At 36.7% G+C, this 24,596-nt stretch overlaps 1 protein-coding gene across 2 annotated transcripts in view; it reads left to right on the top strand.

The window, feature by feature from the left end:
* KCNH1 (potassium voltage-gated channel subfamily H member 1) overlaps positions 1 to 24,596 on the top strand; it is a 507,978-nt gene that overhangs the window by 147,290 nt on the left and 336,092 nt on the right. For both annotated transcript variants that reach the window (XM_051998447.1, XM_051998446.1), the window contains exon 7: positions 6,016 to 6,445. In XM_051998447.1, coding sequence (XP_051854407.1) covers positions 6,016 to 6,445 — 430 coding nt within the window. The remainder of the gene's footprint in view (positions 1 to 6,015; positions 6,446 to 24,596) is intronic.

Raw genomic sequence — 24,596 nt, forward strand, 5'->3', positions numbered from 1 at the left:
ATGAAATCAAATGATAGAATAAGTACACTATTGTTATTCAGACCTTTAATCATATGTGATTCTGTGACCATAGCACTTAGGCCCATCTATCCTCCATTATCTTTAAATTCATGTTCATTATTCTCTTATCCTTATCCTCTGCCATCCCCTTTTGTTTTTGCCTTACATCTCCCTCTATATCAGGGTCTTTCCCTATGATTCCTGTTAGGTGGTCTCATTGTTTGAATTCCAACTTGAGTAAATTTGAGTTTCCAGTGAATAACCTGAATTAATTTCTTTTAAGTATTGATTGATTTGATCTCCTTGCTTTCCAAAGGACTTTCAAAAGTCTTCTCTAGCACCACAATTCAAATATCAATTATGTGGCAATATGTACAAGTTACTATTAAAAAGTCAGTTCTAATTATTATCTTACAGATGAAGAAACTGAGTCTCAAAAAAGGAAAGTGAAATGTACAAGATCATACAAGTGTGAGAGCTAGAATAAGAACTGGAATTTTCTGACTTAAATCTAGTGCTCTGATCACTATACCATGCTGCTTTTCTGGAATTATCCATATGCCTGCTCTTTGTCAAGAGTGCAGATAATTGAGACTTGGAGTGCTTTTATTAACAGAAACTCCCAGAACCCAATCTCCTTTATTGTAGAAATCTCTACCAAATATAACTTAGATTTTCTAAAGCCTAATGCAAAATCCTTCAGACAAAACTTTCAGGGAAATGCATGAGTTTTTTTGCTCTCAGAAAGTGACAAGATGATGCAATTTACTCATTTCAAAGCCAAATGAAGAGCTCTCAGGTGATGGACAGATACTTGGATGATAAAGCTGAGGCTGGTGGTTTGATTAATAATGGCTTCCTCTTTGGAAGACTAGCACCAGAGATTAATAAATTCAAGGAAAGAGGGGAGTGGGGTGAGGAATGGTTAGATAAGAGAGTACTTATCACTGTGAAACCTCTGAATTTTCATCAGTCAGAAACTTACTGGATGTGACAATGGCAGAAATCAAAAAACAAATTTTTGGGGGTCCTAAAACGAGGAAAGAAAACTTCTCAGAAATGTTGTTTCTCAATCAAATGCACAATTTGTTTGATGTTAGATTTATAAACACAAAGAAAGTGGATGACTTTAAGCAATTTTCCTAATCTCCTTCAAATGATTGTTTTCTTTGGAAACTCCAGATATGCTTTTCCGTTATATTATTGGATTAATAAGTAAATGGGAATGCTACAAGTTTTTCCCCATTGCCGGTCACAAACACTTAATGCACAGTAACATTGTACTTCTGAAAATTAATCGCTGGAATCACAAGTGATTTGGTCAGTAAGCTGACAGTCACATTCCAACTCTGCAAAGAACACATGCTTGTGTGGAAAGCATATAATAGTAACTAACTCATATTTTCTGCTGCATTAAACAAGCCTAAACTAAAAGTTTAAGTAATGGAAGAAAAGCAAATGATATTTAAGCTTCAGTGAATCACTTCCAATAAAATGCAGTGAGCCAAATTATTTAATTATGCAGTGATGCAGTTATGCATTTCTTTTATCAATTGTTCTATGTGGGAAGTTTGTGTTTAAAATCATTCCCAATTAAAAATAATAATATTAAATGACTATAGCAAATACAGAAAATTGGTATTAGCAGAATCATACTTTTCCCCCCTCAGTTTCAATAAACTGTGGCACAAATAGGATCATAGCTTTAAGAGATTTAGTGCTGGAAGAGATGAATCTCAGCTTGTGTATCCTCTTTCTGGATTTTTATGACAGACAGTTCAGGCTTTATGTAAATTTGCATTACACACATTCAAGAAAGAATTCTAAAAGAAATTCGAATGAGGGAGGACTTTGAATGAGGTTCTGATTGAGCTACTAGCTGCAAAGATTGTAGAAGAAGAAAGGGGAGCAATCTTGAAGTTTCTGAACATTATGACTCTGGACACAAATCACTTAATCGCTTGGTGCCTCAGTTTCCTCTTCTGTAATATGAGGATAATAATAGTACCTATGAGAAGACACATGTTAAATATTCTGTAATCTTTTAAAGATTATATAAATATTAGTTATTTTATTTATATTTCTTAGCTTTTTGCTGTATACACACATATATACATGCATACACATATATGTACATAATTATTGTCTTTCCTCTTAAAATGCAAGTAGCATGGATTATTTTGTATCTTCAGTTCCTAGAACAATTATATATTAGTGGTTAATGAATTTTGTTGTTCATTTTAGTCATGTCTAATTCTTTATATCCCTACTTCCCCCATAAAGATGCTGGAGTACTTTTCCATTTCCTTCTCCAGCTCATTTTATGGATGAGGAAAATGAGGTAAACAGGGTTAAGTGACTTGCTCAGTATCATATACAGTTAGTAAGTGTCTGAGGTCAGATTTGAACTCACAAAGATGAATCTTCCTGACTCCAGATTTGACACTCCATTCACTAGATGGCTTAACTGTCCTAATCAATGAAAATTGATTGATTGATTGATTGATTGATTGGAAGCTCTTTGATCAACCTTCTCTCCATTTCCTTCCAGATGAAAAAATCTGAGGCAGAGAGCAAGTGATTGGTTCAGGTTGACTCAACTAATAAATGGCTAAAGTGGAATTTTAACCCAGGTCCTGATTCTAAACCCATTGTATTCTTCACTATGTCATTCTGCCTTTTGTCATAAATTCCCTTATTCTAGATGTTACCTTCAGAGTTTACTCTATCTAATTTAATATTGTGTCCTAATAAATACCCTAAAATTTGAAGGAACTTTCTTCAAAGTCAAGATATGAAAGACTAGGCAATAATTTTTATTCTCAGATATTATGTCCATGTATTCTTATCTGTGGCTCCTTGATCTGAGCAAAACCCTGAAGGTTGTTCATTTGAAAGAGGCAAAACTATTAAGTGAATTGAAAAAACTATTATCTATTTTCTTTTGACCCTATCTATGAATAACCAAGCTTCTAGCTTATCCAATGGATAACATAAATCAAATACTATACAAATACCTCTTTACTTTAGCTACAGACTCAGATGGGATTATTGGAGTTCCAAAAGCCTTTCTCTCTAAAGATTATCTTTTCATAGGTAATTTTGTGTTACCTATTGGTAACTGGTAATTTGGACTCAACAAATTAGTCTAATTGGACTCAACAAGCCTGGGTTCAAATCTAGGCTTTACTACTTTTTCTATTGCTCTGTAATTTTAGGAAATTCTTTTCCCTTCACTGTGATCACCGCGTATTTAAAATCAGCTGGAGTCAGGAATTCAGCCTAGAACCTGGACAAAACTACTTGTGGCTTTCTGAATATAGTGAGCTCTGTAGGATACAAGCCTAACACTTCACTAGTTTGTCTTAGTTGAATTAGAGTGATGAACTAGCTGGTGTTTAGGGCCCTCCTGGTTGTAAATCTTCTGATGTCAGTAATTAAGATAATTGTTACCACTTTTCCCTTCTGTTCACCCCAGTCTAGAATTTTGGATACTTCACATTTCAAAAATTGTGGTAGAGAATTCTCTGAAATTACTGGGAGAGGGAAGTAGATTCTCTTAAAGAAGCCCCAGAGGGAATGTGTTTCTCTGGCATATGGTGCTGTTCTCTGTAGAAATATTTTTAGTGTTCTGAGAAGGGGAAAAGTGTGGATAATATTATTGTTCATTTACAAGGACCACTGCATTTCAGAAGATACAAGAAAAAATGTTCATAACTAATAATACTTTTCAAATAACTTGATGTTGTTAATGTTGTTAATATTGTAAAAAGGAAAACATGAAACAACTATTGTAGGTAGGGTATTGGTATACAACAATATTAATTACATCATGAATGTAAGGAGGTGCTGTTAATGTTGTAAATGTAATGTTGTAACAAGGAAAACATGAAACAACTATACTATAAGTAGGGTATTGCTATACAACAAGATTAATAATAATATCCTGAATGTAAAAAAGATGCTATGATATTTAAAAACAGCTATGTGTGAGCCTAAATCACTGGCTGGTTTTGCCTCAGATCATAAAATCATTAGTTATATTTCAGAGAATTACTGTTCAGAAAGGGTTTCTCTGTTTCTGCTAGAAAACTAGATAGTTTTCTTTAGATAAAACTAGAGTTCCAGTCCAGTCCTCTCTTAAGTAACCTACTACAGATAAGGGACTTAAGATAAAAAGAGAAAGTGACAAAAGTTTTATATTCCAGTGTGGTAAGAGGCATGTAAAATATTTACTTAGAGAAGTACACACACACACACACACACACACACACATATACACAAAGAGGGAGTGTGGAATGAGAGAGCTGACCCTGAAGAGAGGAAAAGATTAAAATCTTTATTCTGACACCTGTTGGCTTTGTGACCTTGGGCAAGTCATTAAATCTCTCATTACTTCAGATAACTCTCCAAGACCATAAAATGCATAAAACGGTCTATTTTGGAGTTCTTGTCTACAGTAACAAAATCCCAGATCCATACCAAAAATTATAAGAAAAACAAAAAACAAAGGCTAAACACCATATAAGTAATGATGTTCATAGTTTGTGAAAGGTGAAAATGATTGTAGAGATCACTTAATCTAAGCATCTCTTTTGATGAGAAAACAGGATAAAAGATTGCTTAAATGATATAATTTCACATTGTCAAGAGGGGCCTCTCACTGTTTTTTAAAAATACTTCCTTCACCCAACTAGTTGATATCTAAAATTCTATAATTAAAGACTGTTTACTTTCACATTAGAATCTATTAAAATGGAGAGTTTATTCACTTGAAGTATTAAGCTTTATCAATTACTCATTTATATATTTGAGGGAAGGGGGATTTCAGTTTCATTCAAAAAGAGGTTTTAATTAGCAGGTATAGAGAGTAGGTGAGTACCTGTATTAGGTATAAGGAGATGGAAAGAGGAAGCTGGCCCCTAACATGTAGTCCCACTGAACTCTAATAGTACTTATTTATTTATAAGTTTAAGGAAGACAAGTGACAATGGACACTTGACAAGCAGAATAGTAGACTTCCATTCATTTGACCAGCAATCTCATCTCTTTGTTGCTATGGATTTTTTTTTGAAAGTAACCAAAAAACCTTGTTAGAGTAATCTGTGTGAATGCATACATACATACATACATACATACATATATATATATAATGTGTTTGTATACTACATATATGCATACCATTACGTTTTAAACTTATTTACAAACTTCAATAGATGTCAAGCATATTAGGAGGGAAAGCATTTGTACATGTGCCTACTATTTCCTGAAGCAATATTGGCTTTAGAGTTTCGATGGAATGATGATATTTATACAGGAGGCAATTCTTATTCCTACACCTAACTTTAATTTGATAAACATTTCTTAAGCACTTATCATGTGCAAAGCACTTTGGCAGGTTCTAAAAATAAATGAAAAATGATCTCAAAGTAACTAGAATGAGAGGTATATTTTATCATAGCTTCATTTGCACTTTATATCATGAGGTTCTAGAGCTCTTTTGGAAGACTGACAGTTATTTGTAGAATAAGAAACTGTTTGTCTTTGAAGTTAGATATTTACCTACCCTCTAAAATAGAGAACTTAGTTAATTTTTTTCAAGATGTTTCTTCTAGCATTCCATGACTAATAACTGGGTGGTTAGTTGTGGTTACTTGAGTCAACATCAAGATCTAACTTGGTTTCTGGCAAAGATGGAAGCTAGAACTTAGTAACCATGGCATGACTTTTCCAGAATTTTTGACTGTCAAAAAGAAGACTTCAAAGCTTCTTCCCTCTTGGCTCCTCCCCTAGAATTAAACTCTTTGAGGTCTTCAACTGCTTTGGTTTTATGTTTGTGTCTTTAGTGCCTGACACACAGGTGTTTAATAAATGCTTTTTAAATTGAATTAAATATGGCTGATATAGGATGGGATGTCCACTCAGTGAGAAGCACTCTGAGTGTGGGAAACCATGGTTTCAGAAGAAGAATTATACTTTGTGGGTGTCTCACACTACTCTTTGCTTCTTCCACAGGGAATCAGCAGCCTGTTTAGCTCATTGAAAGTTGTTCGACTCCTACGTCTAGGACGGGTAGCCCGCAAGTTGGATCACTACATTGAGTATGGAGCTGCAGTCCTGGTCCTGCTGGTGTGTGTGTTTGGATTGGCAGCCCACTGGATGGCTTGTATTTGGTACAGCATTGGAGATTATGAGATCTTTGATGAGGACACAAAAATGATCCGGAACAACAGCTGGCTCTATCAATTGGCTATGGATGCTGGGACGCCTTACCAGTTCAATGTGTCTGGCCTGGGGAAGTGGGAAGGTGGCCCCAGTAAGAATTCTGTCTACATCTCTTCCTTGTACTTCACCATGACCAGCCTCACCAGCGTGGGGTTCGGGAACATTGCCCCCTCCACAGATATAGAGAAGATCTTTGCAGTCGCTATAATGATGATTGGCTGTAAGTACTAGAAATGCCCTGTTTGTGATTTTGTATTTGGTCACACTTTCAGATTAATGGATATAAGGCCCTGGCTGGGGTAGTGATGAAAAATGTGTTTTTGTACTAGTGAGGGAAAAAAAAAAGGAAAAAAGTCTGATGTTGAGCTGTAAAGTATCATGTTGACTAATAAACATGGATAGATTGAGAAAAGCCCTAACATTTGATGAGGAAGTTTGAATTCTAATTAATGGTCCAGCTGTTGTTCTTTACATCGTGATTACCATCACCCCACAGAGGGTAACAAACATTTCTGGTGATTGAATTTTGCCTGGAAGGAGGCTTGTGAAGAGCTGAAATGACTTCTATTGGGAAGGGATATGCATCTGAGAAACTGGGACTTCATTTGTAAAATAATGTCGATATAGCAGCACTTAATGGGTCTAATCAAGCAGTCAACATGGTTTCTGGGATCTTGATTTGAGTCCAGTGTGGACTAGGAAAGAATTACTCTGTTAGAGTGTGGATGTGGAAAGTACGTTGATGAGAACCTTTGGAAAATAGAGGCTCTGTAGCCATAAAGACATTCCATCTGGTTCATTATTCTCAAAGGGGGACTTGCTAGTAAATAGTTCAGTCAACCAGAGAAAAACTGGACTGTAACAGCTGCACTTCATGGAAATTTTGGACTCAGTGTTTGCATAAGGAAACCTAGCAAGCTATACCCATTCAGATCCTATAGTGGGCAGTGAGTGGATTTTATAATATCCCCCATCCCCACTTCTCCCTTATGTCTCATTTCACCTCCTTTTGCAGCCTTCTCCTCAGCAGAGTCTAAAGATAAGCTTTTTGCAGCCAGTTCAGTCCTAAAGCCCTTCACTGGAGAAGCTGAAGCAGCATTGGCTTTAGAGTATTTACAGAAAATGTCTAAAGGGGTAATTGATTTGTGGGAAGCCTGTGCCAGAGATGCTTTTGAGTTTACTCCTTATTTCAAAACGGGTCTTAATAGAGTTGATTGCCTGACCATGGGAAGCAGCGCTAAGCATCTGTGGGTGGCTAATTGGTTCGACTTAATTAGAACTCGGAGGTGTTTTCTCATGTAGCATAAAAAGGATTTAAGACCCTTGTTCTTCAGAAACGATTTCTGGCTTAATAGCACCTGTTTATGAGGCAGTCCTCACAACATTTTCTTTATTCTTACAGAGGTTCAGAGCATGAAATAGAAGGATTCCCACTCCTTAGGGGACAATCACTACCCTCTAATAGAAGAGAACAATCAGGCATATGCCCATTGATTGATATATCATTATTTAAAATTGAGAAATATGTCAATGAGTAAGAGCTAGTCAGGGAAGTGTTGGGAGGAACAAATGGAAGAAAAAAAAAATGCTTGATTAGACCCATTAAGTGCTGCTATTTCGAGATTATTTTACAAATGAAGTCCCAGTTTCTGAGATGCATGTCCCTTCAGTTAATAGTTAATACAAGGAGCCTTTCTAATTTTAGGGAGGCTTCCCAGCAATTCTCTAGGCTGAAGAGAAATGTGGAAGCATCAAAGACTGGGGAGAACAAGTGGATCTGTACTGATAGCCTGTGTGTAGATTAAAAGATTTGGTTTTTCCCCAAACAATCTGATATGAACAGGGATATATCCTGTCATGTATCAGTCATTTAGTTGATAACACTTCTTAGTAACTGCTTTTCTTCTTTTTCATCTCTCCTAGACCTAGACAAATGTAGAAATGGTTAGGATTGTTTAGAAAGGGAGATTCCAATGTTAATTGTTGGTGTGTTTCACATGCTATAGTAATTTGGTTGGTCATAGGACATCCTATTAGGACATAAGAGATAGTGTTTATAATGTAGGTTATTTGTAACTGTTCATGTAGATGTTCCATAGAAAAAGCTTCTTCAGAGATACACTACTGCCATCCTTCCTGAAACATTGCTAACTTTGCTATAATGGCTCAACAAGTTCAACATGCCTTGATGTAGTGCCTTCAGTGTGCTTTGGGTTGTCTCAGTGATTGTCAGCTTTTGTTAGGGTTGCCTTAAGTTCAGAAAAAGTGTTCAGCCATGTAAATAGGAGAATGCTTCCTACAATATGCCTTCATTAAAGTTTTCTCAAAATGTATTGATACTTTGGGAATGCTACATTTATCTCTCTAGTGGAGAGCAGTTAACTTTTTGTTTTTATGGTATACTATTTTTACTAAAAAACATGACTAGATCCAAGAGACAAAAATTTCTCTAAGCAATGCCCTAAAAAAAACTATTAATAGTACACTTTATTCCCAATTCTTGGGATAAGTAAAGGGAGAAAGAAAGATTTTGATAAGATTTAATTCTAAACTTATGAAGCTCTTGGTCTAGGAGGGATAGCAAGTATACATAGATAATTATAATATATAATATTAACTGATGATTATATTACAGAGGAACAAAGAAGGTGTTATGGATTTAAGATTCTTATTTTCCCAGAAATCTTTTCTGGCTTACTATGTGAGAACCAGAAAAGATTATGATCAACCGAAGAAGACTTCACAAAGAAGGTACTATTAGAGCTGTAAATTAAAGGATGAGTAGGAACTCAAGACAAAGAAAGGATTAGTGGAAATTCTAGGCATGCTATACTTAGAAAAAGTCAAGAAGAAAAGGGCCCACATGTATAAAAAGAGGTTTTTTTTTATTGTAGTTAAAGAGTGAAAACTAGGAGTGTGCTTGTCTATTATAGAATGGCTAAACAAATTATAGAATATGAATTTAATGGAATATTATTATTCCATAAGAAATGACAAAACGGACATATTCAGAGGAATTTTGGACAATCTTTGTGAAAAGAAGAAAGAAAATAGGAAGGAAGGAAAGAATATAGGAATATAGGATAGGTATAGGAAACAATGATCAAAGGTAAGAAAGTAGAGGGGTTATTTTAAAGATTGTGGCTGGCAACTTTAGCTTTTGCTCCCTGATGACATTTGACATGAGTTGAATTATGCAAAGTGAACTCTACTACCACCTTCTTAGATAACCTTGATTCATGGAACTAATTATCACTCACAAAATTATATAAGTAGATTCATAGTCTTATAAAGTTTAGGTTGAGGAATTATGCTTCCTTTCCCCCAATTTTTACTTTACATATTGTGGAGAAATGTTTTTTGTACTCATTCTTGTCTCATTAATGGATAATCACTATCCAGGGTATGGATTTCTGAAGCCTTTTACTCCTTCTCTTAGAGTGTGAAGTCTGGCTTTTATTTGTTTCAGTGTTTCTTATTTGCTTCTACAGGAGATTTAGAGGAACAGAGAGGGCAGGAGGAAGCAGAGATATTCAGCAGAGATGTTGGTTACTGAAATAATAATATAATTGTTAACATGAAGTGTCACAGGCACAGTGGATAGAGCTCTAGACCTGAAACCAGGAGGATCTAAGTTCAAATGTAGCCTCAGCCACCTACTAGTTATGTGATCCTGGGCAAATCTAGGTTAAAAAAAATAAAAGAAAAAAAATGAAGTATCATGACAAGATTGGTGGATCATAGGAATTGATGATTATATTCCTTAGTTGACTTCTAATCAGATGTAGATTAATTATGTACTTCCTGTCTTGGAATTGTTTGACTGTTTCATGTGTATATACTACTTCTTACATGATAGAGCTCATGCTTTACATTTTCTCTGACTACCACAGACTTCTGAACAGCACAGTTCTGGATATATAATAATTGTTCCATACCAACTTGTTGAATGAATGATGAGAAATATCTTTTTTTGACAGTAGAGTAATTTCTTAGATCCAAGAAAGAGAATTCTACTAGGAATATCATTCTGGCTACACACATACATATAACATAAACACATATTATGGATGGATATATGTATGTATATATCTATACATGTACAAATGTGTATTGTATACATACATGTGTATATATGTAGATATTTCTTTAAGGCTTATAATGTATTTTACAAGAATATATTCATAAAATCTTTATAAGCTTCAGAGATAGGCAATTCAATTATGTGACATAAATTTATTTCACAAAGAAGGAAGTTTGGATTTCAGAGAAGATAGGCAAATCATCTATGATTCCAAATGACATACCCAGTATCCAATGTTTATTCAGAGAATATATAGACCCAATTTGTTTTAGTTCAAGTTCAGTTCATTTTATAGTATGTTATACTGCTTCAATTCAATGGAACAAAAATTTAAATGCCTATACTTTTTTAGGGTTTTATACTAAGCATTGAAATGAGGGGATACGAAGTTGAGATAAGATAAGGTCCCTTCCTTTATGGAACTTAACATCTTAAGGAAATATAACATACACAGACATGATAAACATTTTAACAACTGTAATCTCCATATTTTTCTCATGATGATAAATAATTCGTTATGTTCCTTTAGGCTTAGGAATCTTTGCCTGCCTCCATGCTGCTCATTGACTGGCCAATTGATTAAAATTGCAGAATATTAGAACTAGAAGGAAACTAAGAAATCAGTTGGTCAGGTTCTTAACCCTGGTGACTATGGAGAGATTTCAGGGACTTTGTAAACTTGGAGCCATCAAAATTTTGGTAACTGTATTTCAATATAATTGATTTTCTTTGTAATTTTATGTTATTTTATGCATTTATAAAGGGGTCTGTGAGTTTCACCAAACTACCAAATAACTCTATGACACAAAGATAGGTTGGACCCTCTGATTTTGTCTGGCTATTTCTACAGAAAGATAATCTAAGACCCTTTGATGAAAAGGCGACTCAAGTCATATAGCATGATAGACTCAATGCTGAGCCTCTTGTAACAATGACCAGCCTATCTCCTGTCAGTGATGCAGATTCACATTCAGGCACCTGGAGCAATGCTTGTCTGTATGCACCCAGGCACTCCAGTTTTTAGTTCCTTAAGGTTCTAGGAGGTACAGAGAACTTACCATTTAATTTCATGATTCCATTTATTCAGAATCACCTGGATTTACTTGTTTCTCTTCCTTCAAGGAAACTTCACCAGACACTGGGTTCCTGCATTCTGCTTTGAGTCAGAATAGATTGAGACCTGAAAATTTCAGTGACTTCCATTCCAGGAATCTAGACCGCCCTCTCACTCATACGTAGCCTGGCCTGAAGTTTGCCTTTGCACTCTCATTGACTGAACTCTGCTAGACAGAGACAACTTAGCCTCCTCTTCATATATTGACTCCTTTGGGGAAGGCGGCAGTACAACTCAAGAGCTGACATTCACCAGTTTCACACAAATCTTTGTATAAATCATCTTGTTTCAGTATCACCAGAATCTGGTTAGGTAGGTGCCTAAGAAAGGCAAAACACACCACTGGCTATTATTATTAGAGCATGGCGCCAGTAGGCAACTTAAAGGTTTTGTGTCTCTTTTGTGAATGGGATCACAGAGAGTAGGATGCCAAGAGCAGAAGCCCCTGATCCCAAAGCAGATGTTTAACAGTGATCAGGTGTTTTCTGTGTGCTGCATCCCAAAGAATGAAGTGAGATACAAGAGAGGAAAGAAAAGAAATATTTATTAAGCATTGATTATGTGCCAGACACTGTGTTAAGAATCCTACAAGTATCATCTAATTTGATCATCACAAAAACCCTGGGAAAAGTAGATGTAACTATTATTTCCGTTATATAATTGAGGGAACTGAGGGAGATAGAGTAAGTGACTTGTTTAAGATCACACAGTTGGTAAATATCTGAGGTAAGATTTGAATTCAGATCTTCTTGACTCTAGTCTCAGCTTTTGGTCTACCACACCACCTGTCCCCCTACCTGCTAGCAAAACAAGACAGTTCCCTCTCCCCCCCATTAATGTAGGGCATGGGTTCCCTAGAGGCTGTGAAGACATCCTTAGGAAATTCTGGACACATCTTAGGTGCTTCATAAATATTCATTGGCTTGACTTGTAATTTGAGAGTCTGAAGCTGCCCAGAATTGGGAACAGTTATTTAGTAGGATAAGCAAAGCTTCTTCTGCTTCCCTCCTCTGTGTCTTGCCAACTGCCTACAGAAACATTCTAGGAGCCAAATTTTATGGAAGATCATTCCCAGGCTGAGCATGTTTGGAGGAGAGCTTTCAGTATGGTCATATGCTTTGAAGCAGTGAGATAAAAGGATAGGTTGAAGAACCAGGAAATAGTGACATAGAAGGGAGAAGACTAAGCCATCTAAAGGAAGGTCATCATAGTTCCCTTCATGTATTTTATAGAATTGCCATGTAGAAAAGGGATTCAATTCTCCAGAAGGCAAAACTAAAAGCGATGGATAAAAATTGTTGGATAAAAATTCATGTAGAGAGGTAGATTTCAGTTCTACAAAAGGAATAATATTATTAATGTTATTTTTAAAAAATTTAAATTGTAAAAAGTCTACCTTGGAAAGGTAGTAATTTATCTAGAAGAATCTGGATGACTAATTTTTCATGAAAAGGATTCATGCTTCAATTAAAGGAATGGTTTCAAGGTCCTTTCCATCTCTGGGTTTCCATTAGCCATTAACTTTTTCATCCATGAAGAAACACAAGGAGGATTTGGAAAGTTTGTGCAGAACCAAGATTAGAACCTAGATTTATTACTTTGAGTCCAGTACTTTCAAGAAATCTTTTGCCTTATCACTAAGATTTCTAGTTAATATTGAGTTTCATATGTTTAACAGTACTAATTTAAAACTTCAGTCAAAAACATTTGAAAATTTGATAACATTGGAAAGGAGATAACAGTGAAAGATAACTAGTCTTCTTTTTATTCCATGTTTGGACAACTTTGATTTTTAAGAATTTGCTCCAAACATCTGCTTTATCTGTTTCTCTGCAACTTCTACTCATTGATTTTAGTTTTATATTACATGATAGAGCAATTAGGTGATATAGTAAATAGAGTTCCTAATTTGGAGCTAGGAATATCTGAATTCAAATTTTGCTCATAACACTTAATAGCTGTGTAACTTTGGGTAATAATGATACTGATAATAAAAATAGCATTTTAAAGTTTGTAAATTACGTCACAAATACCATTTAATTTTATAATCACAACAACCTTGAAAGGTTGGTGCTAGAACAATCCTCATTTTACAGATGAGAAAACTGATACAGAGATAATTTCTATTGCCTTTGTTTACTATTCTGTAAAAATGAGGTTAAGAGTAGTTCCTTTCTCCCAAGGCTAAGGTGAAGATAAAATTTTTAAAAATTGCAAAGGACTTTACAAACCTTAAAACACTATTTAAATTCTATTGTTGCTGCTGTTGCTGCAGTTACTTCTTATTTCTTCTACTACCAGCACCACCACCACCATCCACCACCACCCCTTCTTCTCTTCCTGCTCCTACTATTACTACTGCTACTCCTATTAAACATGTCTATATTTCTCCCATTCTTCACTCTTATAGTTGATTTTTTATCGTTTGGGTTGTTCCATCTCTCTAGTTTGTCTATCAAGATTTTTTCTTTTGTGTGTGTTGGGGGAGACAGAGTTGTCTCAAGTTGTTATTTGTTAATTTAGCTCTCTATACAAGCATGCTTCATTCAGGTCATTGATAAAAGTACAAAGCATACTTGAGGGATGGCAAATTAACTAGCAAGTCTATGGTATTGTGATTAAGGAAAAATGTTTTGTTTTAAGATTAACAGTGACATACAGTGTGGAGTAAGAGAGAACAGGGAAATGGAGAGGCTTCAGGTAGAAAGTTCTTGAAAGTAAAAACACAAGTATTAACAGGGAATTTTATGAAATACTGGAAGAAAATTCATTTGTATATATCTCTTGAAGAACTTTAGATCAATCAAGCTTTAGATAGCAAGATACTTGGTAAGGATTTGATCAGCAGTGTGGGTATGCTCAAGAGGGGGGTACTTTTACTTTTCCCTATTCTGGGCTTTTGTGGCAGCTTACCTCAGTGTGCTCCCAAACTCCCACAGCTTCTAGCTTGTTGCTGCCAGTCATGATGCTATGCTTTCCTATTTTTTGTCTTTGCCCACTTTAAATCTACATCTGGTCTCTGTAGGGGAAAAAGCAACCAGCTTAACCCTTTTGTACCTGTATCCTGTTGTATAAAAGATAGATTGGGGATTCTGGAGGCCAAATACTGTATCTCTGAAAAAGTGATGGCAAAAGAAATCTAAAGGTAGGGACAGGTGCAAAAGAAGCCCAAACCTTTGTTACAATTAGTGAGTATACCTGAGTAAAAGGAGGTATCAGAGCTCTCTCCTATTGTAGATCTAGAACTAGGGAAAATTATCCAGCTTTCTTTGCTTTCCACTCAGGGAAAAAGAGCCAGAGAAGAAAGGGCCTGATCTGAGAGCCTGTTGAGATCTCATGCTGTGACTTGTGGCTCCTAACCATTTCAGATCCCAGTCCCTCTGTAGGGCAATTGCCTCAGGTAACAAGCTTCATTTATCCATTGCACACCATGAATTATACATTGTAATGAGGGACCTTGCTGATTTAAAAAAAACCCTCTAAAACCTCTCAGATTTTAAATCAGCTGGTTTCCATGTATAAATTCATAGGGGAAAGAGACTTAATTTTTACTTCTAGGATAACATTGATGCTTTGCAGGACAGTGGATAGACATTGGATCTGGAGGCAGAAGTGGTTGTTGTTGTTCAGTTATTTTTCAATCATGTCCAACTTGTCATGACCCTCTTTGGGACTTCCTTGGCAAAGATACTGGAGTGATTTGCCATTTCCTTCTCCAGATCATTTTACAAATGAGGAAACTGAGGCAGACAGGGATGTGTGTACAAATCCTAGTACTGACATGTACAAGTTGTATGATCTTAGTTATCACTTCACCTTCCTTTGCCTCCATTTACTCTTATATAAAGAGGAGGTTGAACTAGATATCTAATAAAATCACTTCTACCTTTAAGCTCTACGATTCTATGGTCTCATGTAGTTACTGTTGATGATGCTGTGATGTTGGGGGTAATTTCTCATTCATACCAGTCAGCTCCGAGTAGAGGAAAGTTTTCTTCAGGATAAATGCTGTATCTTTAAACTGACTGAGCATTCCATAATGACTGTTACTTATAAGAAGAAATGGCCAGAGTCCAGATGTCTCCCCAGAGGCAGCATACAAGAATTCCAGACTATAAATCAAGAAGACCTAAGTTCAAATTGCTCTCTTCTATCGTAGTGTAGTCACTTGCGTGATCTTGGGCAAACTACTTTTTGGTTTATTTCCTCATCTATCTTTTTAAAGGTTTGGACCAGGTCCTCTCTAGTACTAAATACTATGAACAAAAGTACATTTTGAATTAAAAACCTGGTTTTTCCCCATGCAGAAACATAGGTATATTCTTTCATCTTCTGTCCAGCATGCTGCCCAGAGTGTGGAATTTAATGCTGGCTGCTTTTGATCATAAGGCTTACCTCCTCTGACCCCCCTCATTTTCCAGAACAAAAAGCTGAGGACCTCTGCTCAAAATCAGAGAGTTAGGAAATAGCAGAGCTAAGTTCTTTGACTTTGCCTGTCATTCTTCTAAATCTTGGTCCAACCACATCATTTCCCACCCCCCAAGTAAGTGTCAGTGGGGCCCTGTCACCTCTAGGATTTAATATAAACTCCCTTATTTAATATTCAAAGCTCTTTTATAAACTGGTGCCAACCTACCTTTCCAGTCTTACATATGTAATCCCTTTACTGCAAGAGTAAAGAGTCTCTTTCCTGTCTCGGTGTCAGTGTACTGGATGTCTGGAATACCTTCTGTTCTCATATCCATCTCTTAGAAGATGGCACCATTCATAGAGAATGTTGGATTTGGAATCAGGACAACCTGAGTTCATCTGTCTCAGTCACTTGTGTGACTCTGGGCAAATCACTTAACTTCTTTCTGTATCCATTTCCCCATCTGTAAAATGGGGTTATAATAGCACCTACCTCTCAGTGTTATAGGAAGGATAAGATATCAAATACCATATGTAGAGTGCCTTGTTCCTCCTTATGTGTTATTCATAGAATCCCTGGTTTCCTTTGAGACCCAGCTCAAACACCTCCTTCTCCAAGAATCCTTTACTAATCCCCAGAGCTACTAGTTTTTCTCCCCAAATTACTAACACTTTACTATTTTTATGCCTATCAAAAAGTACCTATACATACCCATATTATCTACTCTTATAAAATGCAAGCTCTTTGAGGCCAGTGACCATTTTATTTTTAAATGATTGTTGATTGATTAGTAGAATCCAGTGTTCTTTCCAGTACACCATGGTATTATTCCCTCTTCTTTCCTGAACTTTCTTGGTTGTAGATTTATACACATAATGATGGTAGGTATGTTTGGTGATATTGATGAGAATGAGGATTGGGATGAAATCAAACTTACCTCTGTTTAAATCTCTTTCTACTTCCACTGAATGTATAATTATTTGATTCCATTTACTTCCCTACTATATGTAACTTCTACGGAGGACTTTGTCTTGCCTATCTTTCTCTCCATCTCTAGGAGTGTCCTACCTCTCACAATGCAGATGCTGGAGAAACTAGACTGTCAAGGCCAATTCCATAAATTATCCCCAGGCAGCCAGTTGCAAAATGTTTCCATTTTCACTTCTTCCCATTATTGTTCTCCGTTTGTGTGTGAGAATAATTTTAGCTTGAAGCATCCAGAGGTCTGCCTCTGAATCATAGCTGTGTGGTGATAAAGCCCTGCTGTCACAGAGAGAGGCTGGCAAAGAAACTTGGTAGCAGAAACAAAATCAGAGAGTTGTGGGGGTTTGTATGTGTTTAAGAAAATGGAAGCATCCCTGTAAAATTGCTGTTGTTCTGCATGTAGCAGAATTTCTACTTGGGTGGATAGTCCTGTTTTTCACTTGGACTCTTTGGGGGCAGGAAGAAGTGAAAAGATGTAATGACCCTGGTGTGAAAGAAAGAACAATTCTCTAAATCAGGAAGAGGGGATAGGTCCATATAGACAGATACCAAGGTACCAGTAGCTTGGATGTCTGTGTTTGGCAGTGGAGACAGGCAGGTGGAAGAGTGGGTGGGAAGATAAGAAGTCGTTAGAAGCAAAAAACCAAAAAGTTGGAATGGAAGTTGGAAAGGGCTCTGGAGAATATGGAGAATGAGGGTCTGGTTACTTAATGATCCACAGGCATTAAGAATTAGAACTCTGAAACAGACAAAAGTGAGGAAACTGAGGCAGGGAGGGATGTGTGTGTTCGAATCCTAGTACTGACATGTACAAATTGTGTGATCTTAATTGTCACTTCACCTTTTTATGCCTCAATTTACTCTTATATAAAGACTACATGAGATCATAGAATCATAGAGCTAAAAAGATAGAAGTGATCTTATTAGATACCTAGTTCAACCTCCTCTCTGTAAATTACCAGACTCTAGGACTATCTAGTCTTTGGGTAAAACTGGCAATGTGGCTAGATAGGAGTAAAGAAAAGATGTATGCATGGATGAAAGTATAGTTGTTTCCTTTGCTGTTTTAAAAGATGGGCTCTCCTTATTTCTCCTGGGTTAGAAATGCAGGGGCTACTCATAAGTTGATTCCACTAAGCATCTATAGTCATCATCATGGAAACTTTGACCTGCTCCTTTTCTAATTTGGGGAGGTCTGCCCTTCCTTTAGGAAATCATATGATTCTTTCCCTCACCCATGATCCCTCAGTATACCTCCAATACCTGAGTATCACCTCAGTACAGTGAATTGGTCATCTTACTATTGTGCAAACTCCTAATCTCTGTTCCCCTTCTTTACTAATTCTAGGATCATCAGAACAATGATACTAACTATTACGGGAGCAAAACTGCAGCTTTTAAATAGATGTTTTTAGAAAAGCATACCATTCTCCATCCTTGAGGTCTAAAGTGTCTTTCCTCTGCTCCACAGAGGAAATTATACTAGGATAGATGAGGACCAGAAGGTGGGCTCTGTATAGCAAGGCAATGGCCAGTAAACGAAAATCCTCCATCCCCAAGTTTTTGTTTTGGATCAGACAGGATGAGCCATTCAATATCATATGCCTATAACTTTAGTCAAATCAACAACTAATTATTAAGCCTCTACAATGTGCTGAGGACTAGAAATACAAAGAAAGACAAAAGCTCTTAGTCTCTGCTCTCGAGGAGTTTGCAGTCCAATGAGGAGACAACATGAATACAACTATGTACAGGCAAGGTATATACAGGGTGAATTGGAGATAATTAATAGCGCGAAGGCACTAGCAATAAGGGAGATCAAGAAATATTTTCTATAGAAGACTAGATTTTAGCTTGGACTTGAAGAAAGTTAGGGAAATAAGAAGGTAGAGATGAAGAGAGATTAGGATTCTTCCCAATCACAGATGATAGCTAGTGAAAATGTATGGGGTTGGTAAAAACAAATATACAAAGAAACAAAAAACCCCAAAACATTAAAAAAAATTTGCTATTTGGAAACTACTTGACTGTGCTACTACCAATTCACATTTCTGTAAAGCTTTAAGGTTTATGAAACAGTCCTGGAAGGTATTTGAAAATACTTGCCTTTTTTGAGCTTTCTCTCTGAGGAAGGAGCCAGTGAACCATGAAAGCTCAAATAAGCCACAGAAGAAAGGGAGAGAAAGTCTAAGGACTTGAAGGATCCAAAGACTAGATAGTCCTAGAGATTGTGTTAATTTACAGAGAGCAGGGTAATGGTAGTAGTTGAATTCTTATGTTTGCTGGGAAATATAAACTTCAGTCTCTTTCCTTTATAAAGCTAAGAAGTGCTTAGAATGTTAGATTTTTAAAACTTCCAGTAAATAATTTATATCATGGATTTTTATATGGAAATAATTTCTTATGTGTAAAATAATCAAATATTCTGATTGTAGAGCAAGTGACAACTCACAATATGGCAGTCACATTCAGTATGAAATAGATTTGAATTGGTCACAGAATTTAATAGGAGGAAAGGAGTTGGCTGGATTGTTCTGAGAGAATTGTATATAACACTGACTATCCCAGCCCCCATTGCCTGAAAGCCAGATAGATTACATTTCACTTTCCTAAAGGTTTTCAGGTATCTTTAACAGTTCAGGAATGTCTAATCTGCAAATGGCTGCAGCTCTACTGATGGTGTTCCCTCAAGTGTAGGGGGCTGCCTTACTCCCTCATTCCATATAGTCACCAACAGATCAGATTTTACAAAGAAATATTTATTTCAAAAGTTATGATCACAATTATATAAATGTATTCCCTCAACATGCCAGAACATAATCCTCCTCCTGTCGCATCACTTCAGTCTCTGGGAAGGGGAAAGAGATTAATGTCAAAACTTAACTCATTTCCTATAGCAATCAGTTCCAGGTCCAAGTCCAAAACCTCCCTTGAACTCAAATCTCAGGCACTCTGATTCCTCGAGTCTTCTGAACCTGCTGGAGCAGTGGCTGCAATATCTCATTTGCATTTCTGACTCCAGGATTGCCATCACTTGAAATCTCAAATCTGATAGGAATTACCAATCTGTAGCTAAAACTATAAAAAGCACAACTAAAATAGAACCAATCAAATTATTTCAATTATTTTTACTTTCCCTTTCCCCTTAAATCCCCTTAGAGTATTTCTTAGAGCTAGGATAAAAGAAAGGGAAAACTGGGGAAGGAATTTCTTCCCTTCTCACTGTTTCAGCCCATGACTCCAGAGGTCCAGTTAAATGTGTAATGCTCTTTAATGAGCCCTAACTTCATTGAATTGAAGACTCATCTTTTAAACTGATATTCCCCCATAGTGCTTTGTGGTTGTGAATCTTGGGAAACTATTTATAGTCTTCCGGAAACCAAGACCCCAAGGACAATGGAGTGACATGTAATAGGCATAAGTGAGCTACATCATATTTCCAATAATACCTTATGTAAATTGTTGAAGAGCTATATACTGGAAAATGGAGTGGCTTTTCTAATATAGTGAGAATGTAGAACAGATAGAGAGACTGAAGGCTTCCAGAAGTATTCCCACAATATAAAAATACCTATACAGGATTTCTGTGTATGTGTGTTGTATGTGTGTGTGTGTATCTGCTGATATCTATGAACTCATCCTCAGAAAAACATTTTCATAAAGTAAAAAATAGAGGATTATAAATGAAACCAATAATAGTGGAATAGTTATAAAATAAATATTTTTTAAAAAGACAAATTCATACATGCCAGAATAAGAGCCCCTTACCCAAAGCTCCCAGAACATTGATGCTTTAGATCTGGAGCAATAGAATTAAGAATCATAAAGGATGACAGTGTATGGATAGGCTGAGATCTGTACTGATGGAAGTCAGATTACAGCATCATAGAATTATGAATTTAAAGCAAGAAAAGATCTTGTAGGTCATTGAATAAATTTCTCTCATTTTTCAGATGAGGAAATGGAGTAATAGTAGAAGAAATGCCAGAAATGGCATAGGAACTTTAGGGTATCACAGATAGTAAGTGTTTGAGGAGGGCTTTGAATACAGCTCTTCCTGGTTCTAAATCCAGCACTTTATCCACTGTATTACAGATTTCCATTATGCTAATTTAAAAAATTTACACAACAGAGAGCAAAAAGATCAGAAGAAAAGATAGGAGAGGAAAGAATGGGAAAGAAAGGTTTTAATTTTAGAAACAGAGAACAACAGCTCATAGCAAATTTAATTCTGTTACCTTCAGCCCCAGAAAGTATGGATGGCGCAGTGCTGACTGGTTTTTATCTAAGGGAAATTCTTTTGGGGTATATTGGAAGTTTGGTAGGGGATTGATGAGGAGTAATCTTTCCCTGAATAGTAGCTCACATATATAGAGCTCTTTGAAATCGTGAGATTGTGATTTTAAACAGAAATAGGAAAAAACTGAAAAAAGCTCAGGAATTCTCTGCAAGCAAAGTAATTAGCAAGTATAAATTGATATGATATGAAATGGAAAAAAGCAAATATATAAATTTGGGGTGTGTATGGGTGAAGATGGTGAGGAGGAGGGGAGAACACAATAACGAAACAATCTTCGGCAGGTGGGATTATTCATTAGGGAAATCTCAGAAAAGAGGTGAGTCTCAAGACCCAGAATGCATACAAATATACCAGTTTTCTAACAATTGTTCTTGGGTTTAAGTCCCTCCCGGGAGTCCTAGGTGTTTAATTACATTGAGCACTGATCACATTTAGGAACTGAGTGGTCTTGGCTGGTGTCCAGGACCTTAATAGGTAGAGTAGGGAGAGAAAGACTTAAGTTCATGGGTCTTGTTGAGTATTTCATGTTAAACCCATGATTTTTTCTAATGAGCATGCTATGAGAGTCCTGTGGCTTCTGACAAAGGCAGAGCAGGGAGGGTGCAGAAGCCCTTCTAAGGTGCTGTCAGAGATACATTTATTGTTGATCTTGTGGCAAAGTGATTATTCAAATTCTGTGGTATTGTCTGTGCCTGAGAACTTGGTTAGTATATTCTGATATATGAAATATTTCCAGGGACACACACACACACACACACACACACGCACATAAATATAGACAGTAACTCAGAAATATCTGACTCTAGGAATTAAAACATTCCACTGTCAAGAAGAGTTGTCACTGAATTTATGTTTTCTATACAGTAAATAATCAGTGAAGACATCTAAAAGCCTTCCATGTGATAACTATTATCTATCTAGTGCTTTAAAGTTTGCAAAGCACTTTATATATAATATGTCATTTGATCCTCACAACAGCTCTCTGAACTGAGAGTTAATTATCTCCATTTTTCAAATGAGTAAACTGAGGTACACAGAGGTTAAATGACTCAGGGCAGAGTCTTTCAATTCCAAGTCTCCTACCCATTTTGTAGCAGATACTGTGCTATGTGCTGGGAATACAGAGACAAAAATGAAAGTGTCCCTCCCTTCAGGCAGCTTATAGTCTATTGTTGAAGGGAAGACAAAATGTACATAAATCATATTTAAGCATATTTAAGATTGATACTATATAAATTCAAGGAAATCTTCTGGAGCAGGCACTAGCTTCTTGAGCTGTCAGTAAAGGCACCATGTAGGAGGTCGCACCTGAGTTGAGCTTTGAAGGAATTCTGAGGTGAAGGCAAAGGTGAAGGCAATTGAAGTGTGGGGGACAGCATAAGCAAAGGAACAGGAACAAGAAAGAGAATATCCTGTATGAGGAAAATGTGATGTAGAATGTCACAAGCATGGACTACCATGCAGAGCAGTTTGGCTTGACAACAGATACATGAAGGAGATAAGTGCACAAGAAGGTGAGAAAGTTAAATTTACTCTATTTAATGTAGATGACAAACTGCTATTTGTATTTGTTCCCAGAGACAATGTGATGCTACCAAAGCTTTTTGCTCAGAGAGGAGAGATCTGATCAGACCTGTGCTTTCAGAATATTAATTGGGAAACATGCAGAGAATGGATTGCAGAGGGAGAGACTTGAGCAAGAGGCTGAGAAGAAGGCCAGACTAAGATGTGATATGGATCTGAACTAAATGGGGGTTAGATGAGTGGAGAGGAGATAGAGAAGCAAGACTTGTTATGCAAGGAGATGCAACATGGCAAAAGCTTAGTTATAAAGAATGAGGGAAAGGAAAGATATTTGAAATAAAAGTGCATAAGACCAAGGAATTATTGTGGAAGAATATAACAGGAAATAATGTTTTGAATGTTGCTCTCTGAATATCTGATTTTGTGCTTCCTTTTGAGTGCTACAAAGAAAAGTGTAAGAAACATATCTAAAAATCACTGGATTTTCTGGGACACAAAACTAAAAAAAATTCTATGACAGAAAGTCCTCCCTCTCTCACCTTCCCTCCCTCCCTCTTTTCCTTTCCCCTCTTCCCCTCCTTTCCCTCCCCCTCCTTTCCCCTCCCTTCCCTTTCCTTTCCCCTCCCTTCTCTTTCCTTTTCTCTTCTTTCCCTTTCCTTTCCCTTTCCTTCCCTCCCCTTCCCTTTCCCTCCCTTCCCCTTCCCTCTTCTTTCCCTTCCCCTCCTTCCCTTCCCTCTCCTTTCCCCTCTCCTCCCTTTCCCTCTCTTCCCCTCCCTTCCTCTTCCCCTTCCCTTTTTTTCCTTCCTTTCCTTCCTGATATGTCTTTCTAATCCCAAAGCACAGAGAATGATGATGGTATCAGGTGGCAGGGGTGGGAAAAGCGAAGAAGGCAAATTAAAAAGATTACTTAATGACCTTTCATCATCTAGCATAGCAGGAACTTGAACTGGAATCTATCTACCACAAATATACCCTTATCCAATTGCTACCTGTAACCAAATTAGAAAGGAGAGTGCCAATAAATAATTCTAGGTAGAATTGAGGTCTCATGGTTACTTTTCATGGGGAAGATATTTATGGAAAACAATTGAAGACAAAGTTAGACCAAGCCACCTTCTATCTTTTTTTCTTTCTTCCCCCCCCCCCCCCATTTTCCTGAGATGAGAAACTTATTCACACAAAACTCACTTTGTCTTTAGAGTTTACTGACAAGTGGTGAGAGTCATATAGCTGAGGGTGTGGGTGGCTCTAGTGAAGGGAAAGAGAGCTCAGTTTTTAGCCAGGGAGTGTGTGCTTATGGGTTAATTGAAGGGGATTTCGTGATTTGTACCTTTTTTAAGTAGAGAAAGAACATCAACGATATGAATTCTAGCTGACAATATGGGGAACTGTCCAGTTTTCTTTGGCATAGACATTTCAGATCATACCTCTTAACAGAATAGTTCTTGCTAATATAACACTTTAAATTTAAAGTTTGAATCCTGGTTTTCCTATCTCTAAGTCCAGTGTCCCATCCATTGTACCACATTACCTCTTATTGAGAGTATGAGGAATGAGCTGAAGGGTTAGAATAACCATAGTACACAGCTCTTTGAGCTGCTGTGACCACAAATGTTATCACTTGATGATAAATGAATCTCCTGACTTGCCTAGTCTAATACTGAGATAACTTTCCGTCGCTCATAGTGAACCATGGTGGATAAAGAGGTTCGGATTTCATTTCCCAAATTCTTAACTTCTGTTTCCTCATTCCCAAAATAAAGGGCTTGGACTTGGTGGCTTCTAAGGATCCTTGGACTTCTAAATTTCTGATCTCTGATCTTTCTAGCTTAGTGAAAGATCTACCAAAGTTTGCTTTATTCATGAACTCTGAGTTACCTCCAGAATGAAGAGTACTTTAACAGGGGACTTGTGAAATAACAGTGTTTAACATTGGTGCTAATGAGTCTTACTA

Source organism: Antechinus flavipes, chromosome 4, assembly GCF_016432865.1.
Source record: "Antechinus flavipes isolate AdamAnt ecotype Samford, QLD, Australia chromosome 4, AdamAnt_v2, whole genome shotgun sequence".
NCBI lineage: Eukaryota > Metazoa > Chordata > Mammalia > Dasyuromorphia > Dasyuridae > Antechinus > Antechinus flavipes.